At 40.0% G+C, this 25,583-nt stretch overlaps 1 protein-coding gene across 12 annotated transcripts in view; it reads left to right on the top strand.

The window, feature by feature from the left end:
• The window catches only part of fryl (furry homolog, like), a 70,584-nt gene that overhangs the window by 9,951 nt on the left and 35,050 nt on the right, over nt 1-25,583 (top strand). For 2 of the 12 annotated variants that reach the window (XM_035177329.2, XM_035177332.2), the window contains exons 1-13: nt 229-1,984; nt 3,688-3,753; nt 14,503-14,711; nt 15,607-15,660; nt 16,979-17,118; nt 17,205-17,301; nt 17,946-18,025; nt 19,040-19,120; nt 19,241-19,409; nt 20,511-20,603; nt 20,702-20,800; nt 21,568-21,669; nt 24,102-24,146. In XM_035177329.2, coding sequence (XP_035033220.1) covers nt 1,756-1,984; nt 3,688-3,753; nt 14,503-14,711; nt 15,607-15,660; nt 16,979-17,118; nt 17,205-17,301; nt 17,946-18,025; nt 19,040-19,120; nt 19,241-19,409; nt 20,511-20,603; nt 20,702-20,800; nt 21,568-21,669; nt 24,102-24,146 — 1,464 coding nt within the window. In that variant the 5' untranslated portion in view covers nt 229-1,755. Of the gene's footprint in view, nt 1-227; nt 1,985-3,687; nt 3,754-7,021; nt 7,972-14,502; nt 14,712-15,606; nt 15,661-16,978; nt 17,119-17,204; nt 17,302-17,945; nt 18,026-19,039; nt 19,121-19,240; nt 19,410-20,510; nt 20,604-20,701; nt 20,801-21,567; nt 21,670-24,101; nt 24,147-25,583 lie in introns of those variants that run through there. The other 10 variants (XM_047343178.1, XM_047343179.1, XM_035177333.2 and 7 more) reach the window with 8 other exon arrangements.

Below are 25,583 nucleotides of genomic sequence, written 5' to 3' on the forward strand. Positions count from 1 at the left end.
ACATTGTGTAAATGATCTAATTTCGAGTCGAATATGAATGTCGGGGCTTGCGGACACTTGGATGAAACCACACAAGCAGTATGGAGTCATGTTACGTATTTTTTCTGTTTTATTACTTCTGAAGAAGAGGTCGCCTTGTCTGAAACACTTTTTACCCCTGAAACTCCACTTTGTGGACTCAAACACTTCACCCACTCCACCGTCAGCATAGTGGTGAGTAGATAATGAGTGAATTATCATTTTACAGTGGACTATCCCTTTAAACAATTTTTCTCCGCCTGACAAATGTACGTGCATTTACTCTGATTTAGTCCACCACGCACTGGGGAAAAGTATTACTTTGGTCCTTCATAAGAGTGTTGTTTATTTTGGGTCTCTGTAGTTTTTTGCACAAAACAGACAGCATACACTCGTCTTATCCTGCGTGAAATGGCAGTCTAAAGAAGAACTGTAGCACTATTAGCTTTTACATGGCACCTATTTGCTTCATTGAGTATTTATATCAAAAGCTGAATGGACTCTTGATTATAGTGAGATAAAATAGATATTCATCTGATGTGCATTGCAGTGCCCCATGTCCATTTTGTGGTGCATAGTTAATGATGAATCAGCAGAACCTGCAACTCTTAAAGGTGTTTAAACACTTTGCAGCACACTGGCGCCACCGTCATCTTAACTTTTTGTGGAGTGTTACAGCTTTGTATTGCTGTGGTGGACTGGTTGGGTTTCTGCTTAGATGGCCAATTAATTTTTGCACTCAGTCCCAGAGAACAGCAAATTGATGATTTCTTTAGGCAGTAAGCTTTTTATGAGAGTCAGCACAGCGTAGTCCCTCTTAGTCCTCAGCAAGGGATATTTGGAAAGGCTTTGCTGCAGGTACAAACTGTGCAACTGAGCAGAGAACAGCAGTTTGTCATTGCACCGTTTCACAGACCCCATCACTTAAGTCATTCTGCTTCTCTTTATAATAGCTCAACATATTCAATCAGAAGTGAAAGCAAAAGCAGGGGTATTGTTGTTACACGAGTAAGTAGCAAGAAAACAAACATGCTTTTGTGTTTGTGTATAAATGCAAACAAGAAACATCATTCTGACCATGATAATGGTTATCAGTGAATGCAGGCGTGCAAGTGTGGTCAGTTTAGAGCTTTCCTTCTTCTTTTAGTGTCTGTCAATCTCCTTCCTCCCCTCTCGCTCGCTTCAACTAGTGAGCAACACAGACCAGCAGGGAGTGGCTGGTGTCGTCTATGTTGTGATTGGCTGCTGGCCCAGGCTGTGTTATCTCCTGTGGAACATGTTTTAGTCCCACCCCAGATAGTGCCTGGCACTCAGTCATAGCCCTGCCCACTTACAATTACATCACGGCCCATGAAAAGTGCCAAGTCTGTTTGCTCACTGATCAGACAGGTGATGTTGCAGCATTGGAAGTTTCTTACTCTTGTCATGCAGGCTAGCTACATTCGACAGCTTCTCATCTGCTAGTTAGTCAAGACAAACAACTTCAAACACCCAGACAAGTAGCGTCTCCTCTGGTCTGTAAGGGCATATCTAATGGCCCACACACACAGGCCCGGACAGTAAGTGAATGTAGCTGCTGCAGTTAGGTTGCAGCTGGAAACTAGGACTGTACCCTATCTGCAGGCTTGTCTGTAAATGGGGTAGCTTTAGCAAGTGGATAGCTTGTATGGGACAATGGCACGGCACAGGCGACCGGACAATGCACCAGAGTGAAAAACCAAAAAAGTATTTTCAAACATGGAGTTTCTGAAGAGCCTGGTTCCGGCAGCCATCTCAGGAGAGGGGCCCAGTGAACATGGGGGAGCCTTGCCCAGGGAGACGGGTCCAAGGCTTCTTCGCATGAAACGACTGGGCCTGCTTGTCATGGGGCAGACTATTGAGGAGGTTCCGGTTGACCCTGTGATAGAGGTAGGGCCATGGACCAGCTCCTCCAGGCCTGCCCGCAGTAACAGAACCCGCTTTAAAGGTACAACTGACTCATGCATATGGACGCAGCAGTTATCTGTACTGATTTAGTCTTAATGCCTTTCTGCCCATTCACTAAAGGCCAATTTCTTTCGATTTTGTGTATATTGTATTTTAAGCTTTATTAACATGTAAGCAAAGGTTGGCTTTACACTCACCCCAGCGACACCCCCGTTTTTCATATGTACATTTTGTATACATCCAGAATAGTATATGCCAGGGTTGGACAGTTGCCTATGTTGTTTTTATCATTGTTGTGTTTGATCAACTCTACCATGTATGATTGGGTGGTGTGGTATCAATGTACTACCAAAGCTCAACTGTCAATATGTCAAATAGGCAGGTCTGTGCTGAGCTGTACTCTACATTGCAGAATGCTGAGATACGGACTAGTTTAATGAAAGGATCCTCCATCAGCTTCTCAAAGTCTGGGGGTGAAGGAGCTGGAATAGTGGCAGCCCTGGTTTAGCTGAAGTTGAAAATGTGACAACAAAACACAATTAAAAGTTAGGTCACTAAATCGACAGAAGAGGATTTCATATTTGTATCAGACTTTGAGCATTTTTATAACACAGCTGTCTGTATCAGATCATATACATGTAGGGCAGGTGTTGACCTCATATCAGTATTCAACAGTAGCATGTTTTGCTGGTAGAAGTTAGATTTTCTCGTGTCAGACGACCAGAAAACTCAATTGGAAAGCTTATGTAGCTCTCTGCCTGTTAAATATCTGCTGTGACGATTGTTTCCTAACACATTAACATCTTAATATGGTAATATATCAAAGCTGTGTGTCTGCCAGTGTGTGTGTTAAAGTTGAACTCTGCATCAAGGAAATTCCAGTTTGTTTTTAAAGTTTAGTTTTTTTCAAATCTAAACTTGTGTCACTGTGAGATGTTGATTATTAAGAAAGACACTTAGACATGAGGTGTTGATTTCCACTCAGCTGTACAAGACATATATACCCTGAAAGTTACTACTTTGACTATGGTGTGCAACTCTATTATTTAACTGAAGCTGCCTCACAATATTTGCTGAGTATACTTGTTGCTTTGTAATTTTGCATTAGAAAGCATTATGGAAAACCATCTAAGTAAAGCTCTGATGCAGCTTCTGTGATGAAGAGCTGTTCCACTGACTAAGTATGCCCCATACAACTGTATTTAGAAGGGACAATAAATATAATCTGCAGATAATCAGTATCAGAGACTTGTATTTAGACAACATATAAAAAAGATGTAAACCTGCGTGTCTTATCAAAGCTTTGAGGGTTGTTTCTGAAGCCTGAGCTGTGCTGACAGTGTTAATCTTTTGAAGTAGGTCGACCATTGTGTTTATGGATACAATAGCTAAAGGTTTGATAGGTGTGTTTACACATACGAATCATGTGTGTGTGTGCAGGCCAGTCAGCTTGAGCCTGCGCTGTCGTGATGACTTGTCGTTGTGTCTCGCTGTGCTACATGTCGGAGCATGCTTGCACCTTGTTTGCTCATGGCTAAAGTTTGACTGAGCTCTCCCTTCTGCTGCACTAACCCAGCCTCTGAGATTATATGACTATTCAACATGCTAAACTAACCCAGGATAACCTTTTAGTTTTAGTAACTCAGGACTTGTGTGATCTGTTGTTATTAATATTTAAAGACTGCAAGCCAACTGACTTGGACAAATTGTTTTCACATCTTTCCTTTCTTTCTTTCCAACTAGGACACATCCGTCGTATTAGAAAAATCTCCTTTTTACTTCATGTTGGTGGTGGCAGGGGTCACAATGGTGAGTTGTGTAGCAGAAGAAGTGATGTGATTTAACAGTAGTTGAGGTAAAGATAAGGAAAGATATAGTAGCTTGGTGTATTCATACCTTTCATAATAAAAGGCACCACTCCCTATTTGTAGAACTGGCATACCTTTTTAAGTTGTCTTTTAAGGTGGTGCTACTTGTTTCGTTCTGTCATTTGTCTTCCTTATGACATTAGCCAGTTGACAGCTGAGGTTTTGGGAAGGGTTTGATTGAGAGAGTATTTAGTTAATGGGTGCAGCAGGCTTCATGTTTGTGGATTGGGAGTGTTGGGAGCATATGACTGAGCATGAGCGGGAACTTCAGCGTTGTACTCCTGCAACGAAAATCTGAATAAGATTTCTGTCTGAACAATAAGATATGTTTGCAGACAGGCTAGACAAACTCCTTCATCAAGGCTCTTAAATAGTTAAGAAGGTTAGAACAATATGTTTTTTTGTTTTTTTTAAGGGGTCATACAGATTCTTATCATTTGTAACCAAGAACATTAAAACTAATATTTGGAATCAGTATCCCTACATCTGCAATAAAAACTCAAATCGCATACCCCACCAAAGCTGCCAGTTTTGTTTTTCTTTAAGATCCATGAATTATATCCTTGGATAACTGAAAATGTTGCAAAACATCCCATCTCATAATGTTAAAGAGAGTAGGGAAAAAATCCTGTATCTGCACTCAAACACAAACAAAACAACCAACCAACAAAGGTGTGGAAATATAACAGCATAGTGGTGATTACAGAAATTCATTTATTTTATCATATATCTGATTTAGAAAAAATTACATTACCGATAATCGCAACTGCTGAATATTGGATGCGATAATTGGCTAGGGCGACAATCAATCCACCCTTAATAGTTATTAACCAACTGTAACATTAAACCCCATATTGGCGCAAAAGAGTGTTCATTTAGTGGGAATATGGTGTCATAGCTGTGAAGACGAGGGCTGTGAGTATAGTGCTCGCTCTCCAACCAGCTCCTTCAGTATAAGCACTTGTCCACAGTGAACAACTTGAAGACAGCTCATTTGAGGAAGTACAATGAGTAATGAGCTGACCTTTTTGTGCCTGCGTTAAGATGAGTTTTAATTTAGATTTGCACAGTGTTCTGCTCTGTCATTCCATTGAGACCATATGCGTCTGACCTAAGAATGACTCTTTCCTGAAGTTAGTTACTTCTCTTGATTTGCCAGGCAAATCTGAGTGGTGACTTTGCTTTACTCAGGAAAAAATGGTCTGTGTTTGAATGTGTCTTCACCATCTGTGGCTTGGAGTTATTTATAAATGGTTTGTGATTACTCTGTATATTACAGCTATAGAGCATTATCATGGAAGTTTTGCACAAAATCTAGCCTAACCATCTTTTTGTAAAAATGTTTAAAATCTTCTCTCTAAACGTGCATAGTTTGTTTCCTGATAATTATTTTGAAGTTATATGAAATAGATGGGGCCTGACTCAGGGGAGTGAGGAGCTGTGCAGGTTGCAGAGTTGTGCTGCATACCCAGACTGCCGTGATGGATCCAAATGGCGTGTCCTCTGCAGCCCAGGCACCACTGGGGAGGTCAGGGATTGAATTACAGTTCCTATCGATTATTGTTCCTACCACTGCCCTTCAGAGAGGCCAGGACAGGAAATGCATCCTCCACCCTGTGGGCTCCTGGGAGGGGCAGCTCTCCTGTACTGTCTGCAGTCAGGGTGGCTAGCTGTCAGTCACAGCTCCCACTTTGTGAATGGAGCTACTATAAATTGCCCTGGATGTGCAGTTAGTTGGGATTATTTGATCAGCAGGCTCTTCTTTCCAGGAAGTCGGTCATAATGTTGTTTATTTGAAGTCCTCAACTTACATCAGCTCTGTTGGACAGAAGCTCTTAGCTCTAATGCTCCCAGAGACTTGATGCTGTCAGTTACTCCTCCGCATTCCCTAAACAATAAAGCTGGTTGGCAGAATAGAAGAGGTCTCTGCATGTTTGTATGTTTACTGTTATGCTGATAAAGATAGGGATGGTAATATAAACACTGATTCTGTGTTTATAGACCCTCTCCAATGAATATGTAGTTATTAACCTTGTTAACATGCCCATATTTTTTTTAATATGATATCATATTATGAGCAATTAAGTAGCCAACGCTGTGACTGATTACTTCCCCTTTGGAACTGCAGTGTACTAGCGACAGTGTCATAAAAACTGAATTCAGAAAAAAGAAAAAACGAGTTGGGTTTTGTATCCTGTGTATGCAAAAGTATTTACAAATTTCCCAGATGTCATAAAATTAAAGGGATCCATACTGTATATTATTGCTGTAATGGATCGTAAAGCATCTGTGCTTGTTTATTATGAGGCAGAGTTTCACAGTGGAAGCCTGCATCAGGGTAACACCAGCCAGGGCCTTGACAAAGCTTCTGCTGTGTGTTGTTTGTTTGCAATGAGCTCTGCCTCATTTTGCAAAACTTGTGTAGCGGAGGACATGTGACAGAGGGAGAGACCGAGGGCGAGAGAGAAGACTGAACTAAAAGAAGACAAAGGGCATTTGTCTTCCGCAGCCTCCCCACCACTGCTCCCCTCCAGAATATTTTGTTAACAAACTTAATCCTGTTCTCTACTACATATTACTTGATGTCATGTGGATCTGTTTTCAAAGTCTGTGCGAGGAAGCAGAAATCAACTATCAACGCAAATTAAAATATCAGAAGAGTCAGATGTGTGTGTGCTTGTGTGTCTCTAACATTCACACCAGCACAGTGGGCTGTTTGCTCACTAATGCGGTGTGTAGTGCGTTTGTGTAACATTCTGTGTGTTGCTATGACTGGTAGCTTTTGGACAGAGCAGTGATGTAATGCATATGACTCCACTGGGTGTGAACATTTAGTTTAGAAAATAGATGTGCTGTGATTGCTATCATGCCATGAGATCAGAAACACACCTTTCTACCACGTCCCATAGTTTGTTGTGGTGAGACGTCTTAATATACACCCTTGCCTCTGAGAGTGCAGCTGGTGTATGCTTTACTTTGTTTTGAACAAAGGGATGTCATGTATATATATATATATATAGATAGATAGATAGATAGATAGATAGATAGATATAATATTTTTATAATATTTTTATAGCCGTGGGGCAGGACTGCTGTTTTTGTGTGTGCACTCCCATGTTCAATTCATCCTCCCTTTTTTCTTTCTTTCTGTCTTCTATCATCCCATTCTTTCTTTTCCATCCTACTGCAGTCAGGGATGACGCATCAGTATTGCTGTGGAGCTTACAGGAAGTGTCGTTTTGATAGGCCAGTGGAGAAGCAGCACAGTAGCGGCTCTGACATGCGTATGCATTGCTGAACCACAGCCAGGGAACACTCGCAGCATTTTGATGACATCACCCACCCCCACACTATGCTCCTGCCTCCCTCTGTTTGCTGTTGAAACAAGCTCTCGCTCACTCTGAGGGGAGAGAAAAAAAAGCAGGCATCAGTAAAAGAACAGGAGCTAGCTGGGAAGAGGAGGGGCAGCTCACGAGCAAATGGAGAGGGAGAGAGTTTTGAGGGGAGGCGGAGGGTGGCTGAAAGTGCTAGCGGGCTAGGACTGGTACACACACTTACACACACACACAGGAAGAGAAGCGGAGAAGAAATATTGCTGTGCATTGTTCAGACTTCTATCGTCTACTGTTCTGCTGCTTTTTTCTCTGCTATCAGGAGCAAAAGTTCTCACGCAGTTTCGTCCTCCGGTTCGCTGGACTTTTCTACCCTGAAATGGGGATGAGGGACTCATGGACTGGCAAGGGGGCAGCAGGCGCTCGGGTGGAATACTTCTCTAACTAGCCAGGCTAAGCTCTATCTCCTCACCTCCTAGTGCAATTCCGTGAACTAGGTAGCCGAGGAAACAAAGCAGTAGCACTTCTTGGATTTCTTCTCCTCAGCGACTGTCATTCAGAATGATGCCTTTAACCAGCACCTGTGGAGGATAGTACTCAGCCCCTACCAGGGGACAGGAGCTGCAAGTTGAAGGGTGTAAAGATTGTATATTTCTAAGAAGAGTGGAATGTTTGTCTTCATGACATGAACGTGACGGGAGACCTGTGACATTTTGTGCCTTTTGTGGTGACGCCTAACTTTTTGAGAGCCGCCATGCTGAGCCTGCAGGATTCAGTCTTCTTTGAGATCAGCATCAAATCTCTGCTCAAGTCTTGGAGTAGCAGCTGTGAGTACCTTGCCAAGCTTGCACACTTGTTTACATACCGTTCTTGGCCACCAGACTTATCTGCCACACACAGCTAACAGACCCTGTGCAGAATAGTACATGCCTGCATGCATCTCATGCTCCGAGATCATGAGATCATCCTATCTACCCCTATGTACGAAAGTGGTTATTAATGGAGTTGTCAGGATGACTGATTATGTTTAGCTCAGCCGAGCTTGTTTGATTTATATGCAGGTGATTTATATGCAGGTGGCCTCCCTCCTGCTCATCATCGTTCCTGTGGCTCCTAGTTGTCCCACAGATAATGTTTCTATTGATGTGCATCTGCTGATTCATAACGCAGGTGGACCTGACTTGCTTCCCTCTGTTATTCTGAAGGCGATGGCTGCCTCTATCTTTCTGTTTCTTTCTCCATCTTTATGAACTTTCATAAAGAACCTTTCTTTTTTTTTAGTTTTAACATTAAATCTCTCCCTTCAGTCTCCTCTGTAGCAGCACCCAACAATCTCCACCCCCCCTGTTTTTCACCCTACTTCCATAACCCTTCTTTCCCTTCCTTCTGAGGCAGCTTATGTTTCCTGACTATTGATCTGTCTTCTGGTTTCCTCCTATTAATAGCCTACCATACAGCCCATATTACATACCTCCTTTAGTCTCATTGAAATGTAGGGATGGATGAAGACAACAATCAGCTGCTGCTGATTCATCTCTTCAGTTATACTTAAATATATTTACACAAAGACTTGTTTCTTCAGCCTACATTTGACCAGACCAGACTGACATTTGATACATGCTGATGAGAGCATTACATTGTCATCACATTAGCTTTCCCTCTTTCTCTCACACACACACACACACACACCACACACACACACACACACACACACACACACACACACACACTCCCAGACATACTGATAACAACTGGGAATGTGACATACAAGTCTGCTCTAGATATGAAACTTTTGAAGTTTGTTCCAGATATATGCACTATGATATCTAAAGCATCAAAGTGACTGCCCCATATTTGGATTGTTTTGAACTGGGAACAATCAGCAGAAGTCGTGATCAGAGAAGATTAGACTTGAGATTTTGTTTGGTCTTGAACCATTTATGGAGGTTTTTTTATATCGGGTTATTTATTATCCTGTATAGATTTTGATAGACTGTTAATGGAGGTAAAATATTCTGTTTAAGTATTATTCCCATCCCATGGCTCATTTTTAGCAAACTCGAGTCCTTCCGCTGATGTCAAAAGAAATTATTACACGTTCCGTGATATATATTTTAGGCTTTAGGGAAGTAGTGGGTGGCTTGCATCTTACAGTAAAGACCACAGACATTATATTTAGAGATAGAAATAAAAATGATTTCACCAGACTAAGAAATTGGGATTTGTGTAGTGTGTGCATAATTTGAGCTGATGTTTGACCTGAGGTTTAGAACCCCCTCATCATTTTAGCGCAATGTGCTCATAGACAAAGTCTCTTTTTTGTCAGGCTGTAGCAGAGTCTGCCTCTAATGTCTTGAAGTGGACCCTGGTCAGCAGTGTTTAATGCAGTCTTGTGGTTGAAATTTTGGCCATTATCACCATTTAAATGAACAAAGTTTCAACTTGGGGATGGTGGATGTCAGTCTGAGATATATAGTATTAACCTTGATTTATTTCCATTTTGTAAGTGGCAAATCTGACAACGGGGTCATGGGATATTAACACCTGAGGGATAGTTAGAATATTAACAGTGTAATTATTGGTAACAACTTTTTATATATATATATATAGTGAACACTTTCAGTAAAGCAGAAAAGAACACACTGGGGCTTTTCTGAAGGGTTTTTGTGTGTTCTCTTGTGTCTGTGTCAGTTTGCTCCATCTGATCCTCATATGGTCTAAAAATATGCAGGTTAGGCAAATAAGAAACTTTCATTTCTCATTGGTTTGAAAGTAAATTTGAACCTTTGTTTGTATTTCATGACAGATTGATGACTTTCCCAGGGTTTACCCTGCTCCTTGGCCAGTATGTGCTGGGATAAGCTTTAACTCCCTGTCCTTTTCAAAGTTGTGTGTAAAATTACTGTGACAGTGATTAATTTATATATTATAATAAGGCAAACACATAGAAGCCATCATTTTGAATATGGCAACTGTTGACCCTGCCAGAACATGGATAAATGACATATAAACCTAACTTGTCAAAATGATTGTACTGAGTACAAACAGTACAAAAGTCTCATCACGACATTACTGTCAATTCACCCCTTACTCCAGCTTAACTGGAATTGTTACAATAGATGTGCGTGATTAGTGTGCTTAATGTTTAAGAAGTGCTTCCCTTACCAGTTGGTACCAGCAATACTAGTTGATTAAACTAGTTATTCATATTTTATCACTGTATAAAACAGGTTAACTGCTGCGTCTAAGACGATACACACCTGCCCCCCACTTGCTGAGGCTGCAGCCCCTCCCCCTGTGCTTATGTCTACATGGTGTAAACCACACAAGGTGGACAGTGGGAAAGATGACATCTGATAAAACCAGCACAGTATTTTGATCAAGAAAGTAAAACAGATTTGTTCCCATTCAGCATGGAGAGGTTAATCTGCAAGCAAAGAAGGCTGCTGGTGCTAGCGATGCCAACGTTAGCCACACTCAACAAACCACTCTGACATTACCCAGCAGACACTGTGATTCTACTTTACTCAATTTTGAACGTTTTCTAAGCGTTTTCTTACTTTTAGACCAGTCAGTGAATTTAAGTTTCTTCAAGTTTCTGTTTAAATGACAGAGAAATAAGTAGTTATGAACATCCCTCAGTTCATGCCACTACTTTCTGCTTTTGATGCTTTTCCTTTTATATCATATGAATGCAGAAAGTTTTCTTTCTTTGATGTTTAACTTTGTCTTTTGTGTTGTTAAACATGTTCTGTGATAATACTAATATTTATGACAATTAATACATACAGTAAACTCATAGTTTGGGTCTTTTTCATTTAGATTTAGGATTGAGCGTGACTTTATGATGTATTGTTTTCTCTGGATTGTCTTTTTAGCCTCTAGTGTCACTTAAGTTTTAACATGTATGTTCTAGATTCATTTTTATTTGGAAGTGGTGATGGTGAATAATAAACCAGTAGTAACTTGTCAGAGAGTGAACATGTTGAGACACTCTAACAGAATTGGCACTGCCACGCCACATAAATACTGGCAGTGATTCTTTTGTCTCTGTGTAAAAAGATGGACGCACACTCGCGGCCCTGCATTCCAACAGTATGTGTGTTTGTGCTGTTGTTTCTGGTTGTCCTGGCAGGGGAAGTGAGCAGGCGTTTGGGAGGGCTTTATTTTAACTGTGACAAGGTGGAGTCGCTGCTCTTTCAGTTGTGTAATCCTGCGGGGTGCTCTGTTTCTTATGCACAACCATGGAACATGCCTTGTAGGCCTCTCACAACAAAACACGATAAGCATTTTCCTATTCAGCACCAAAAAGCTGCAACTTACTTCACCAGTTCTTTCAGTTTTATCCGAGCTGTAGTTGCAGTGTGTTTATCCTTTATCCTAATAATCCGGATGCCTTAGATAGCAGGGTTTTCTTGGGCAGCAGATTTACATTTCTTCAAAGCGTGGGTCACACTTTGTTTTTACAAATTAGCAACTTCAACTTTTGCATTTAGATTTGAATAGGAAACCATAGGTGACCTTAGGATAAATGAGACCCAAAGGTTTCAGTTAATACAGGTTTATAGCACTTTTTGCACTTTTAAGCAAAGACAAATTTCTGCCTCGACAAAGGTAGACAATAAAGCATTTTCCTATTCTATTCTTTTATTCAATTATTTGCTAAGGTTTGGTGCGGTGTGTGTTAAGTTTAGAAAGAAAATCATTGTTTGGCCTGTGAGAAATGAGAGAAGGGAGAGGGTCAGTGCAAAGACTAAGCCCAGAAAAAGATGCCCTGTGTGTTTTATTTATTTATAAAAAAAAATTAGTAGTCAGTGGAAAAAGTACAGTGTTGGGGTATTAATCTGTGTGAACCATTCATCAATCCAGCTGGCCTAGGGTGTGAGACAAGAGACGGATGGCGGGGGTCGAAGACATGGCAGTGATTGGATATGAGGAGCTGGCTATGTGACATCATTGGGGGTGTTGTTAAAGCACAGTAAACAAAGAGAGAAATGCTTGAAAGGCTCTCTGTGCTGCTGGACAACATGACCACAACAGAGCCAACACTTGATGCAACACTGCCCCTGTCTCATCCCCACTTTACTTGCTCTATAGAAAACACTATGATTAAATCATAGCAGTTAAATTTTGTTATTTTACTTTTTTTTGACACAACTGGTGGCCTGGGGCATATTCAAGGGATGTTTGCTGTTTATAATGGTAGATATTACATAATTTCTAGTGATTTAATTTTAACTAATCAATATATATATTATCATTCCACATTTGATTGAAAATACTCTTATGGTCTTAACCTTTCTTTGATTCAATAAATTATTGATGGAAACACTGATGGTTAGAGTTAAAAAGATTTGCGAGCCTTTGGTTTGCACAATGTAATCTATACATTTTTAAGGTGGAGGGGAAATATTTTGGATTTGGTTTCCATTTCGTGTTTGAGCAGGCTTTGGTTGTTCAACGCAAATGTACAGATAGTGTGGAGAGCAGAAGAGGCCGGACATTTTGACTGAAATGCATCAATCTGCTCTTTAAATGTATCTGCATTCATATGCAGAGAGCTGTTGACAGAGATTAGCCAAATTAACATCTACAGAAAGTATCACTGCTTGTGTTTTTGAAACTAGTTGGACTATAAGCGGTGTTCGGCGATTACAATCATTTATGATAACAAATACAATTTAAATAATTGTTATTTTAGTTGACCTAATATAATAGACTCTCTTGAAGTGTGGGTGCACTATAAGAAGCAGATGTGGAGGACATGAAGCTGCAGTTTGATATGGCCACACAAGGCAATTTATGAAAACAGAAAACCAACTCTGAAATACAAAAAGATTCTCATGAAAGCAATAATGTTTTGTTACTGCTGACACACACAACTGGTAATAAACAAAAAGTAGAATCTCTTTCCAATTGAAAAGAACAATGACTTTTATTATAAGACCAACTGGGCCTGTTTTGCTGCGACATGTTCGCAGTGACCGTGTTTTATAGATTTAACATGAAAATCTTTGAAATTGCCACTTAAAGAACACAAACAAGTCATGTTGCAAGTGTTTTTATTTAAGTGCCAGCTGCATATATTTTGCCACAGTAAAATTAAATGGGTAAAAACTGCATCTTGAAACACTTGTCACAGACTCTACATTACTTCATAACATTCATTAATGCTCTTACAATGTATGCTGCAGACAGGATACCACCCATATTCCAGACCACAATGGTTCTAGTCCAGCCAAGAGGAGGCCAATAGTAAACTGACCCTTTACCTCGTTCCCTCCCAGGAAAGGCCTTGTACTGTTTCTTCCTGGTTGTCACAGAAACACTCATGCCCTGTGTTGTTAAAATACCAGTAAGGAGCAGACGTGCAGTAGTTTTTCAGGGTTCTTCACTGGTCAAGAAATTAAACCAGTGGTGATTGTTTGACCCGAGGACTCAGAAACTCAGACCCAACTCTGGAAGACAAAATGTCGACAACATAACCAAATGTTTTTTGTTTTTTTTTACAGAGCCTGAACAGTACAGAAGTTTTGGGGCCGATGTTTATTTTAGGGAGTCTGTTATCAGTATAGACAATGTAGGTTGTTGGTCTATTTGTGGTGGAGATAATAGTTTTTTCTCTGTCTGTTATTGTTTCTGTTCGCTGTCCCTGGGAAGGGGACGACATAGCTAAATTTGGTACAAAGCAACTCTTTGTGTTAAGTCTGTGTACATATTTTTTCCCTGCAATATTGAAATGTTACAGTTTTCATAACTGCACATATCGGATATCATATACACTTGTACTAATATTCGATAGGGTAATAATGACAATGATAATAATTAATCATATATTAATAAAAACAATCAGCCAACTGATACATTGGGCTGTAATATTTTTATTGCATTTGAACAAATTCATATTACCAGAAAACGACATTACTTTTCATGTAGGTGCACTTGATCTGATACAGAGGTGGGAAACGGGAAACTCTATTAACTACTGCTTTTCCACTTAATCAGTTTCCAAGGACAGTATATTTTTCCTTCAGACGAACATTATTGAAAAAAACAAAGATATTAAGAATTTTTTGTAAGCCTTCGATTGAGGTTCTATTAGGACTTTATATTATCCATATACTTTGGAATCGGGTTGAAATTGTATTTTTGCTCTCATCACCATGGAATGTTTTTTTTTCTTGACCTCCCTCATCCATTCAGTTATTTAGCCTCTTAAGGAAATGTCTGTGCCCCTGTTTGGAGTAGAACATGTTCATGACATGTCATGCTTTACATGAGTGTTCTTGGTGTGACCCTGCTGCTTTGACTCCCACTGTATTATATCCTAACCTCCACCCTCTGGCCTCTCTCTGCAGCTTCTGCACCAGTCAGCAGCAGTGTGAGTAGACGACGTGCCCCCTCCTCTGTGACGCCCCTCTCGTGGGAGAGACACAACATCGCTGCCATGTCGAGCATCACCATCGACCCCGAGCTCAAGCCCGGGGAGTTTGTCATCAAGAGTCTATTTGCAGAGTTTGCTGTGCTGGCTGAGAAGAAGATCGAGATGGTGATGGCTGAACCGCTGGTGAGTCCACAGGGGGAGTGAATGCTGGTGTCAAGCAACACAGGAAATGAAATTCAATACACAACACGTGATGTGGCACACACTGCTGAGACATCCTCCCTCTTTTGCAACTAACTGCCATCCCTTTAGCTGCTTCAGATTTAACTGATAGATGTGGGGAAACTGGCTTGAGAGGTACATACTCTTTATTTATATGATAAAATGGTCAATTGTCATTAGCCTGTTTGTGGCCCTGTTCCCCCATTTGTTCTCTCCTGTTCCTTTCCTTTACATGAGGGTCTTCTGACAGGATCTGACTCAAGTTTACCGCTCTCCCATTCAGGCTACATCCACACTACTTGGCTGTGTTTTAGTCTGGATGGGCAGAAACCCAGATGTTTAGAAACGATAACGTAGACACTCACAAACAGTCACAATGTAGCCTTTGCTGGTTTGTTGGGCTCCTATCACATGACCCCCTTCCACAAGAAAACACCTCGGTTACCAGTGTACAACACAACATGGGAAAGCAATTACATGTGTTGCTGACCCTTTTGTCTTTGCTAACAGCTGTTGTAGGGTTAAATTCTGCATTTTACGATGATACTGATTACATGCCTAAGAGACAAGCTGCTATTCATGCAAAGTGTGTGGTCGCATGATATATATTTTCAGGTGTGTTAGTATGGACGTGGATTAAAACTGACATGGAGCCAAAACACACGTGGACAAAGATCTCTAGTAGATGGATGTAGCCTCAGACCCTTTCTCAACTTATGCGCCACAGAAAAAATGCTTCTTTCTGTCCTGATTTCTCGTATCAGGCCTGCTGCTTGTCTTTCAGCAGTTTACTATTATACAAATACCACCAGTATGTCCTCTTGTTAAACCTATTCTTAATCCTTCTCTTTCACAGGAAAAGCCCCTATCCCGATCCCTTCAGAGAGGGGAAGATGCACAATTTGACCAGGTCAGTCCTGCCACGGCAATGACCAGGGGGTGAAATCTGTATCACATGTGGATGTATGGATGTATCACAATCATTTTCCAGCAGCAAGAAGCACTCTCTCTCCCACCTCTTTATGTGTGCGCAGTATTTGAATCCCCAGCTCCCCCCAATCAATCCCCCACTCAATGGCCCGTCTGTCCCTCATCTGTAGCTGCTGCAGAACTCTATACAATGGGCCGGCCCGCTGCAGAATGCTTTGTTCAGCACAACACAAAGCCAATGAGGATATGGCGCTATAGATCCAGCTGTCCCCATTGTGAGTGAGGGAGAGAAAATGGGTATAGAAAACGAGAGTGTAGAATCGCTGTGTCATCCTGGGCAGTAAATCAGCATCGGGTGCTGGAGTGTATCTGCCTGGTGCCATAAGGGCAGGGGGAGCAGTTGCATAACTCTCCTACCTAGCATCCATCATCCACCTCCCTCATTACGCTGCACTGGCCCAGTGCAGTGTATATATATATACGCTGCGTATATATATATATATATATATAGACACACACACAACAAAAATTAGCATACTGACCACTTCATCTCATGTTTTGTAAGTATCCGCTGTAATCTCGACCCGCTGAAGTTTTCTGTATTATCACAGAATTTACTGCTGTCTTGTCAGAATGCAACTGTAAGTCGCATTAAAAGCCCTTGAATCCTCTCAAAATCAAGATAACAGCCCTTTTATGTGAAATTTACCTGTATTTGGTATTCATAACAAAAAGATCCATGTTGCTGTGTCATTGAACCCCTGCGTTGACATTGCAATTTGCAGATGTATTTTTATTTGATGAGAATACATTTGTGCACACTTAAACATTTATATTTATTGTATTGCATAAGTTCCTCTGTGTTTCTACAGTTGCCCATTATGGCTGTTGTTGAAAAACCAAATAAAGTGTTAATCATTAAAAATGCAGCTGTTACTGTACAACAACATAAACCTACTACAGATCATTGTAAACAGTTGATCTGTGAAGTCTGTTAATCTAAGCACTGTCTGACTTCATCACTGATCCAATCAAAAAGCCACTGAGGTGTTCAGAGGACAAATGAAAACCACAGAACCATGTGTGTTGCTCAATAGTGTATGCATCACACTCACACAAATTGCAATCAATAGCTACACTATGCCACTCACTAGTTGAGAATATATCTGGTCTATACTCTCCCTGTATGCTACTCAGTTATTGAATGCCCACTTTTAGTGTACAGATACCAAATGTAGAATATGAAGTTTATCTGTAATAATGGGTGAATCTAATGTTTGTATGTAATTGTTTTTCAGTTAATAAGCTCTATGAGCTCAATAGCAGAACACTGTTTGCCCTCCCTACTGCGCACACTGTTTGACTGGTACCGGCGGCAGAGCGGCACCGAAGACGAGTCTTATGAGTACAGGCCTCGCTCTAGTACAAAGTCCAAAGGGTGAGACGCCCCTTCATTTATTTATTCAGGTTTAACATGAATGTTGCTCAAAACTTCTGTTAACACTTTTTCCCCTTGCTCTGTAGAGATGAACAGCACCGGGATAAAGATTACCTTCTGGAACGGAGGGACTTATCCATAGATTTCATTTTTTGTTTAGTTTCAGTGGAAGTTCTCAAACAGGTGAGCTACCTCACACATCACTCTTTCAGTATTTGCTGATTTACTGCTCCTGTTAAAGTGTGCTTGCCATTCAGGTTGTTGGGGTCATGTGAATATGTAAATGTTTACATGTTGAAGGGTGAAATCAATGCATCTGCTTGACCTGATATTGACAATATCTTATCTAAGTGCATGTGATTAGTTCCTTTACAGCTTTATTTGTCTTATATATCTGCTGAAATTTCCTCGAGACAAATTTGGATTTGTGGGTCTGTTTCACTGTACATAACAATGACTACGTAAACATAGACAGCAATACTCTGATATTAATCTCATTAAAACGATTGTCTGGAAAAGACACTGTAATGGAAACAGTAGTTTCTGGTTATCATAACCTGAATAAGGAATAAACAATACCAAATTAAGACATGTGGAGTATTAAGTAAATAAACAAATAGCTTCATACCAACTCCCAACTCAATGTGTTTTTAAAGTGAAACATCCAGATCTAAGCAACATTGTGAACTAAGCGAGTCTCTGGAGACCACAGCTTAGTTGTCCTTGGCTTTGCTCCTGCGGGGAGAGTAATGAATAGTAGCACAGAAAAAAGAGTGAAAGCTATCAGTGCTTCTAATAAGGTTAATGACTCCATGTTTACGTCACAGATTCCTCTTCACCCAGTGCCAGATGTTTTAGTACATGAAGTTCTGAACCTGGCATTCAAGCACTTTAAACACAAAGAGGGGTAAGTGAGCACAAACACAGACACAAATGAACATCTTATTAAAAAGTGCTGATGAATATGCTGGATTTGGTTTCACAGTAGAGAGTCTGTTTGTTTGAATAGACTGGCTCTATAGTCATTATGTCATTTTGAAAACTGTATCTTAAATGACGTTTAAACCACAACTGCCTCTTGTTGAGCCACTTAAGTTTAGACTCCAGTAAATTGCTGCTCTGTGCTTTGTTGTATAAGGTTTGCTTTTGTTTGGGTTTTTTCTGATATCGATGCTAAATTGATACTTCTAAAACAGTTCTGGTGACTAAACCAAGAGAGAGCCCATAGTTTTTTCTTAATAATAGCCAAATTAACGAAACTGCTTTCTAATTGCTAAGGCAAATTGGAAGTTGAAATTTAACATATTAACTGTTAACAGTTTAAAGTATAGTTAACTTTAATATACAAATATAAAATTCATGCAATAAATACAGCAAAATACTCCAGCTCCAAACTCGTCATCAATTGTCTCCCCACTCCCGGGGTCAGTGATGCCCACACACTGCCGGCTGATACAAACATGGAGCATCCCTCTGCTCTTCAAATGTAACTGTGTGTCCCCAGGTGCTTCTTTAAGTTTGTTGTGTTTCTCCCTTTACACCGAATTGTTTTCAGACATTTGCTGCACATCCTGCAGTCAGAATTATTTCGCGTGAAACACAGTCACACTTTCGACCGTTAAACTTGAGCTATTTTGTCGTTGTGTTGACTCAAGTTTGAGGTAGCTACTAGCTAACCGTGGGTTAAGGTTATGTGCTGCTGGAGCCATGTAGAGAGTGCGTCACCACCAGAGTTGGGTGTTATGTTAACTAGACATGGCAGTGATGTTTGTGTTGCCTGTAAGCAGAGAAACTATTTCAGAACACAGCTTAGGCACCGAAATCTCCGTTGTGATTCGGTTCGGTTGGATTTCTGTACCCAACCCTATTATTGTTATACATAATCAGTGATGATAAGCACATGATCTCCATCAATGTACAGGTACTGTGGCCCCAACACTGGCAACGTGCACATCATCGCGGACCTGTATGCTGAGGTCATTGGCATCCTCACACAGTCAAAGTAAGTGAGCTTAATTCTGTCGCTTATGTAAGACCATGGCTACATTTGTTTACAACTACACATACTCAGTCACCTCTCAAATCACAATGTAAATGTGTGTATCTTTGTGTGTGTGCTCAGGTTTCAGGCAGTTAGGAAAAAGTTCATCACAGAACTAAAGGAGCTCCGGCAAAAAGAGCAGAGTCCCTATGTAGTCCAGAGCATCATCACTCTCATCATGGGCATGAAGTTCTTCCGGGTTAAAATGTATCCTGTGGAGGATTTTGAGGCGTCTTTTCAGTTCATGCAGGTAAATTATCTTCAATTTTTTATCTACACGTTTGCCATAAGGTAACCAACAGTAAATGTGGCTGATATGAGTATTTGCTTAATTGCACCAGACACTTTTTCCCACTCTTTCCCCTTTGTTCAGACTCAGCAGCTCTCCATAGCAATGGCTCATAAAGCTAGATGAGTTACGATCAAAGGTGACGTTTGCCAAGAAGCGAGTGTATGTGTTTTTGGGGCTTTGCCAAGAGCTGTGAATTGGGCGGTAGCTGTTTCATCAATCCTTGCACAGCAACACACCGACTGTACTCTCTTAATAGGACTGTGATTTCTGGATGTGTTAATGGAACATGCTGTGCTTTATGTCCACCACCCCGTTGTAGCACACATCATGGTTTCTACCCGTACAATGATCTTTTAGGGCCTGAGCAGTTTAAGACACTTACATTTTGTATTGATGGTTAAGAAACCAAATCCATCACAAATAATTTTGTCTCTTAAAAAAGTCATCAGACGATCAAAACAATGTTTCTATACTTCACAAGTTAATATGTATTGAGTGCATTTATCTCAGAGTGAAGATGTTGGCTTGTATATGTATTTGGCTGATTTCAATATCGCTCCCCTTGCCTTGATCTTCAGCCATTGTCTGAAACCCTATTTTGAAAACCTTTTTTCAGGCTAAAAGCACGGAAAAACAAACATTTCCCATAATGCATTTCGCCCTTCCTGCAATTATTTCTGCTAATGACAATATATTTCATCAGTCACATGTCTTGAAAACGGTGACATCATATAAAACATTGCTCTGAAGGTAAAAAGCACGTGAATGTGTTTAATATACATGAATACATTATATAAGGTCTAAATGGGTTAATTTTGTTTTCTGCAGATAAAATCTGTGCAGTTACAAAATGTTTCACAACAAAGGCAAATGAGTTACACAGAAGCAAAAAAGATCCTGCTGGAATGAGGATACAAATTCTAGGAGTGTATGTGGGTCATAGTCAGCAGTGTTATTGTCGTAATACTGTCCATGTCAAACTGTACCATCACCTGCAAGTTGTTCTGTGTTTGTGTGTCTGTTCTTCTGAACATGTGCGCCTTTTGTATTTCTTCCTAGGAGTGTGCTCAGTATTTCCTGGAAGTCAAGGATAAGGACATAAAACATGCTCTAGCAGGCCTTTTTGTTGAGATCCTCATCCCTGTTGCAGCTGTGAGTAACATTTGCACTGCTTTGCGCTCTCCATATATGCATGTCACTATATATTTTTATCATTTTGAGCCCCATGGTAATGACTTGTTCATCCTCAGGCGGTGAAAAATGAAGTCAACGTGCCGTGCCTGAAGAACTTTGTGGAGATCCTTTACCAGACAACGTTCGAGCTTAGTTCCAGGAAGAAGCACTCTTTGGTAATAATACTGACATCCTCGAGTACCTTCCTTCCCATTCCTGTCACTTTTTCATTTTTACAACTTCCTTCTACTTTTGTTTTTCAATCTTTCTGTACAGAGCTCAATAGTGGAGTTCTGGAAGTAGAAATTCCATTCATTTTGATTATCAGCCATACTATTTTAACCATCCAAGGTAGACTTGCCACAGGCTTCCAGATTGTGAAACAATCGAAAAACCTGTTAAATGCAAAATGTCATGAAGAACCACACTACCCTGAATCCTCAGGTGTAATAGTGACAGCTGTGATTGGTGGAGCCCGCTGTTGCCATGAACATTTCAACCACAACCACGGAAATCATGTCATCTACAATCGGATAGTTCAGCGTTGCATTACATTTACCACAGATCCCCCGTTTTCTCTGTCTAACATGATGTGGTTTTTCAGAGATGAGGAAAAGAAAGTCTGAATTGCTGGAAATACTGACAACAAGGTTCAATTCAAGAAGAAGTGCACTGGAAGTTGTTGGAAAGGGATCATTCGTAATGTTTACAGTGTACAGCATCTGTTATTCCTTCACTCTTAAAGAATGATGTACACAGTCATGTACCTTTGCATTTTTTTCCGTTTTCCATTATTTGTTTTGGCTCCAGATCACGATTTTTCTCACAGCTGATTGACCTGGTTCCAGGCTGAAGACTTTTTAGGGAAAAGTTTATGGGAAATTTACTTCCTGAACCGGAGCAGTTCTTAAAGTGTTTGCACTGTCTCTGTCTCTCTCCCCAGGCTCTGTATCCTCTGGTGACGTGCTTGCTGTGTGTTAGTCAGAAGCAGTTCTTCCTCAACAACTGGCACATCTTCCTCCAGAACTGCCTCTCTCACCTGAAGGTACAGTCAGCCTTTACACCCAGCTCCACTTCAGATAGTTTTTACATCACAGCTCTGGAGAATAGCACAACGACCGTATTGTTCAGATGAAAGTATTTTAAGGGCACCATAATTGGCTTGGTCATGCCTAACTCAGTTAAAACCACACAAGCCATATGACATGTTATGAAAGCTAAAATGAAATTTTGGTGTTCTTGGTAGCAGGACGAAGTGACACTAGTTTCTTTCAATCCAAGCTCATAACTTAACTTATTTTTTGTGAAATCGAGTTCACTAAATCGACACATTACCACAAAAAAAAACCGAAATGTGTTATTGATGTTATAAGTCTTTATGGTTTGTACATGCCTGAGACCACTGATTGATTAAGGGTGTGCTCTGTGGTTCTGTCTAAAGATCATAATGTACTTTCCCCTCCATTATCAACAACCAGATCTGGCCAGGAATAGCACTTGATTTAATAATAAAATAAAAGAGTCTTTGTTTCAAAAGGAAAAAAAAGTCTCCATAACTAATTTATGTTCAGTCAACAAAATCCAAACAAAAACACAAGTCTCACTAATATCCATTAGTGAAACCACAACAAATTTCACAGTGATCTTAATAAAATTAACCATCTTTAAACTCAACCTTGAGAATATCCTAATGTAACGCACCTTTCATATTACGTAAGTGTGTGCAGTGTCAAGTGCTGTTTTGACTCAGGTCTGTTAATGACTCCTTGTAAACCAATTACGAGCAGATGAAACCTACTTTCCTTCTCTCGCTGACTTACCACGTGGAGCAGATTCAACCCAGAGGCTGATTGACCCAATCACTGACTGTCTGAATGACTCAATGACCGTCTTAACCATTCTGGTTTGATTACCCTCTGCGGGGGATTGTGTGATCTTTTGGTGGATACGGTTCCGTGCGCCTCTGTGATGGTGATCCGATGGTTCTGAATGGTCGTCTGTCGTTCTCAGTGATTTCATCCCAGCTTTCTCTCTCACCATTGTAATTGTTTTAAACTGCAATCAGTCAGTTTCTTGCGTGGTGCAGCTGATCTGTTGATTGAGATTGTTTTGCTGATTTGTGTGCTGGCTCCACTGTAGTGATGATTTCAGAGGTTTAGGGCTTCGTGTCCAATGAGGGATTTTAATCTTGTGTTGTGCTGTTCTTGAAAAAAGTTTATGGACGGACTAATTCATTCCTTAAACCATTTGTTATGGTTAAGTCTTTCTGTTTAGAGATTGGCTTCACATCTCTTTAGTCTCTCTGTCTCCGAGAAGACTCTCATGTGGTGTTTAAACCCCTCAATAATATGCTTAACAAATTATATCATTTAAATACTCATATTAATAAACCTAAATATTTTTCAAATTTAAAGTAAAGATGGAGATTAAATTAAATCCATCAAATAGTCACTTCTACATTGGAGTATTAGGCCTTTGTTGAAGATTTTTTTGGGGGGAGATTTCAAGAATTAAGCTGTAACATTACGAGAATAAGGATGTAATAATAGGTTGTGTAATTTAGGAGAATTAGGGGGGAAAAACTTTTTTAGTAAGTAGCTTAAAATTACTTTATTCTTTTCATATTTATAGTTTTTTTTCTCATTAGATTACAACTATTCTTGTAAAATTAAGATTTTATTCTCGAATAAATTCCAAATAATCTTTTCTTCAACGCCCTAATACTCGTTAGTACTGTTCAATACTACTATTTAGATATTTTCCCTGATGCATAATAAAGAGCTAAAAAAAGCATTGCTGCCTGTCTTATCTAAAACCCGATAAATAGTAAAAAGCAGTATTATACTAACTAACATATATAATGTTTGCCATAATTGTGCAGTCCCACTTCAAATTGTGATCTCCACAGGTTCAAAATAGGAGAACAGTTTGCATTTTGAGTGTGCTTGACATGGATTTGAATCAACTGCTGATTTGGGTGTTGCCTCTCGTCGGGTTTGTAGGTAAAAAAGGGAAAGGGCATTTAATTTTTTGTTCCATCCACATTTTCAAATTTCCTTTTCCTCCTCGTCCTTCTGTTTTCCCCTCATCTTCCCTCCTCTATTTATGTCTATTTTCTCTTTTCCATTGATTTCCACGGCACACCTTACTCCGCTTTGCTTTTGCACGTTTTGCTCATTCCATTAAAAAATAAATTTATATCGCATCAAATACCAATGGACTGTTAATTTTATAACTTTCATGCCACTAATAATTCCTCAGTTGACATGTTGAACAGTCCATTAACTTTAATTTCAGTAAAACAGTAGATGTTTGTACCGTCACACTGACGAGAGTAAAGACACTCTGCACTGCCCTTGTCATATTTGTTTAGGTTCTGTTTTTGGTTTTTGCCTTTAACTTGCATGTGTCCCTCCCCGAACCCTACATTCTTTGTCTCCTGTCATTTGATCTTTCTCTCACATGGACTCGCTCCAGATGCCATCTAACAACAGCATCCGAAAGCAGATTGAGACGCTGCAGGTGAGTTATCTGGTGTCAGTGACCCACCTGGTGCTCCCCGTCTTTAACGCTCCAGGTTCTCACCAGGACATAGAGGACGGAACGGAGCAGCCTGCATGGCTAATTGGGTAGCGAGTCGCTCTCTGTCGTGATAGTGCTACTGAAGTGTTACGCAGTGAAAGTAGTGAACTTATTTGAACCACTTTAAACTTGTGACGTTGCATTAGGGTTGTTTTAGTTCAAGTGGTTTGTGTTCATGAGCAGTGGTGATGAGTTTTGTTAGATATTAGATCATGTCTGTGTTTAATAGGGATGCATGATTTATTTATCAACTTTTGGGGGGGAAATCTTTCTTATGTGTTGCCTATTTGTATGAGGACTGATACCAACATTATCTTCATGATATTAAGCATATTTGATATGAGAAGATTCAGCTGTAATTACAAGTTCATGAACTACATGAACCCTGTGGTGTTGCAGATTCATTTCTACGCAATGAACTGAACCACATCCCTCCAGTAGTTAATCTGCAGTAGTACTAACTATCAGACAAAATGAAATCATAACCACCATGGCAATATTATATATAAACACATTTCAATATTGTGCATCCCTACTTTTATTTACCAGAGGAATTTGGAATTTTGGCGTTCCCATAGTGTGGTCTTGTGCTAATGCTGCATTCAGTTTCTCTGTTGGAATTGATAACAGTAAGGCTGGCAACTGCCACGCTGTTGCTATCGGGATATTTTTGGTTGCAGACTAAAGTACCTGCCACATCGTCTTTTAATGTTATATATCTGAGCATTATTAAGTTGTTAATTATTGTGGTTCTTAGTACTGTAGTAAGAAGTGGATTTTTCTCCATTCTCCGGTAAATTTTTATTTAATATACCGTTTGTTTTACACTTGTAATTTAAACATGTTCAAACAAGAAGGGCGAGTGAAGCGTGATTGGCCACTTTATCACCATATTGAGATCAGATCCCTGCGCTACTTCTTGAGAAATTCATAAAAATGTCAAAAAAGGCCCTAAAAATCTCACAAAGTAAAGGAAGTTAATTTTCACTGTTCTTCCCTTCCTTCCAAGTCTTGTGGTAATCCTTCCTGGAGTTTTTGCGTAATCCTGCTAAATAATAATACAGGAACATACGCAAATTAAATCAGAACCTCCTTGGCCAATGGTAATAATAATAATGATAAATCACAATGTCAAAACTATGACTTCGAGCAGTTGTAGTTGAAAGACTGTTTGTTTGTGCACAGTGGTCTAATGTTCTGTGTCACTGCTTTGTTGAGTTGCAGATGGAAATATTAAACAAAAAGGGACTAATATCTTTAAATTTGGACTTTTTCGCTGTCCTTAAGTTTTTACTTGGTTTTATTTATCCAGGTTTAAAAGGGTTTGCCTCTGACATAATGTATCTGCCGCCTGCTCCTGTTATGGTATAGCATGCT

Source organism: Hippoglossus stenolepis, chromosome 14 (assembly GCF_022539355.2).
Source record: "Hippoglossus stenolepis isolate QCI-W04-F060 chromosome 14, HSTE1.2, whole genome shotgun sequence".
NCBI lineage: Eukaryota > Metazoa > Chordata > Actinopteri > Pleuronectiformes > Pleuronectidae > Hippoglossus > Hippoglossus stenolepis.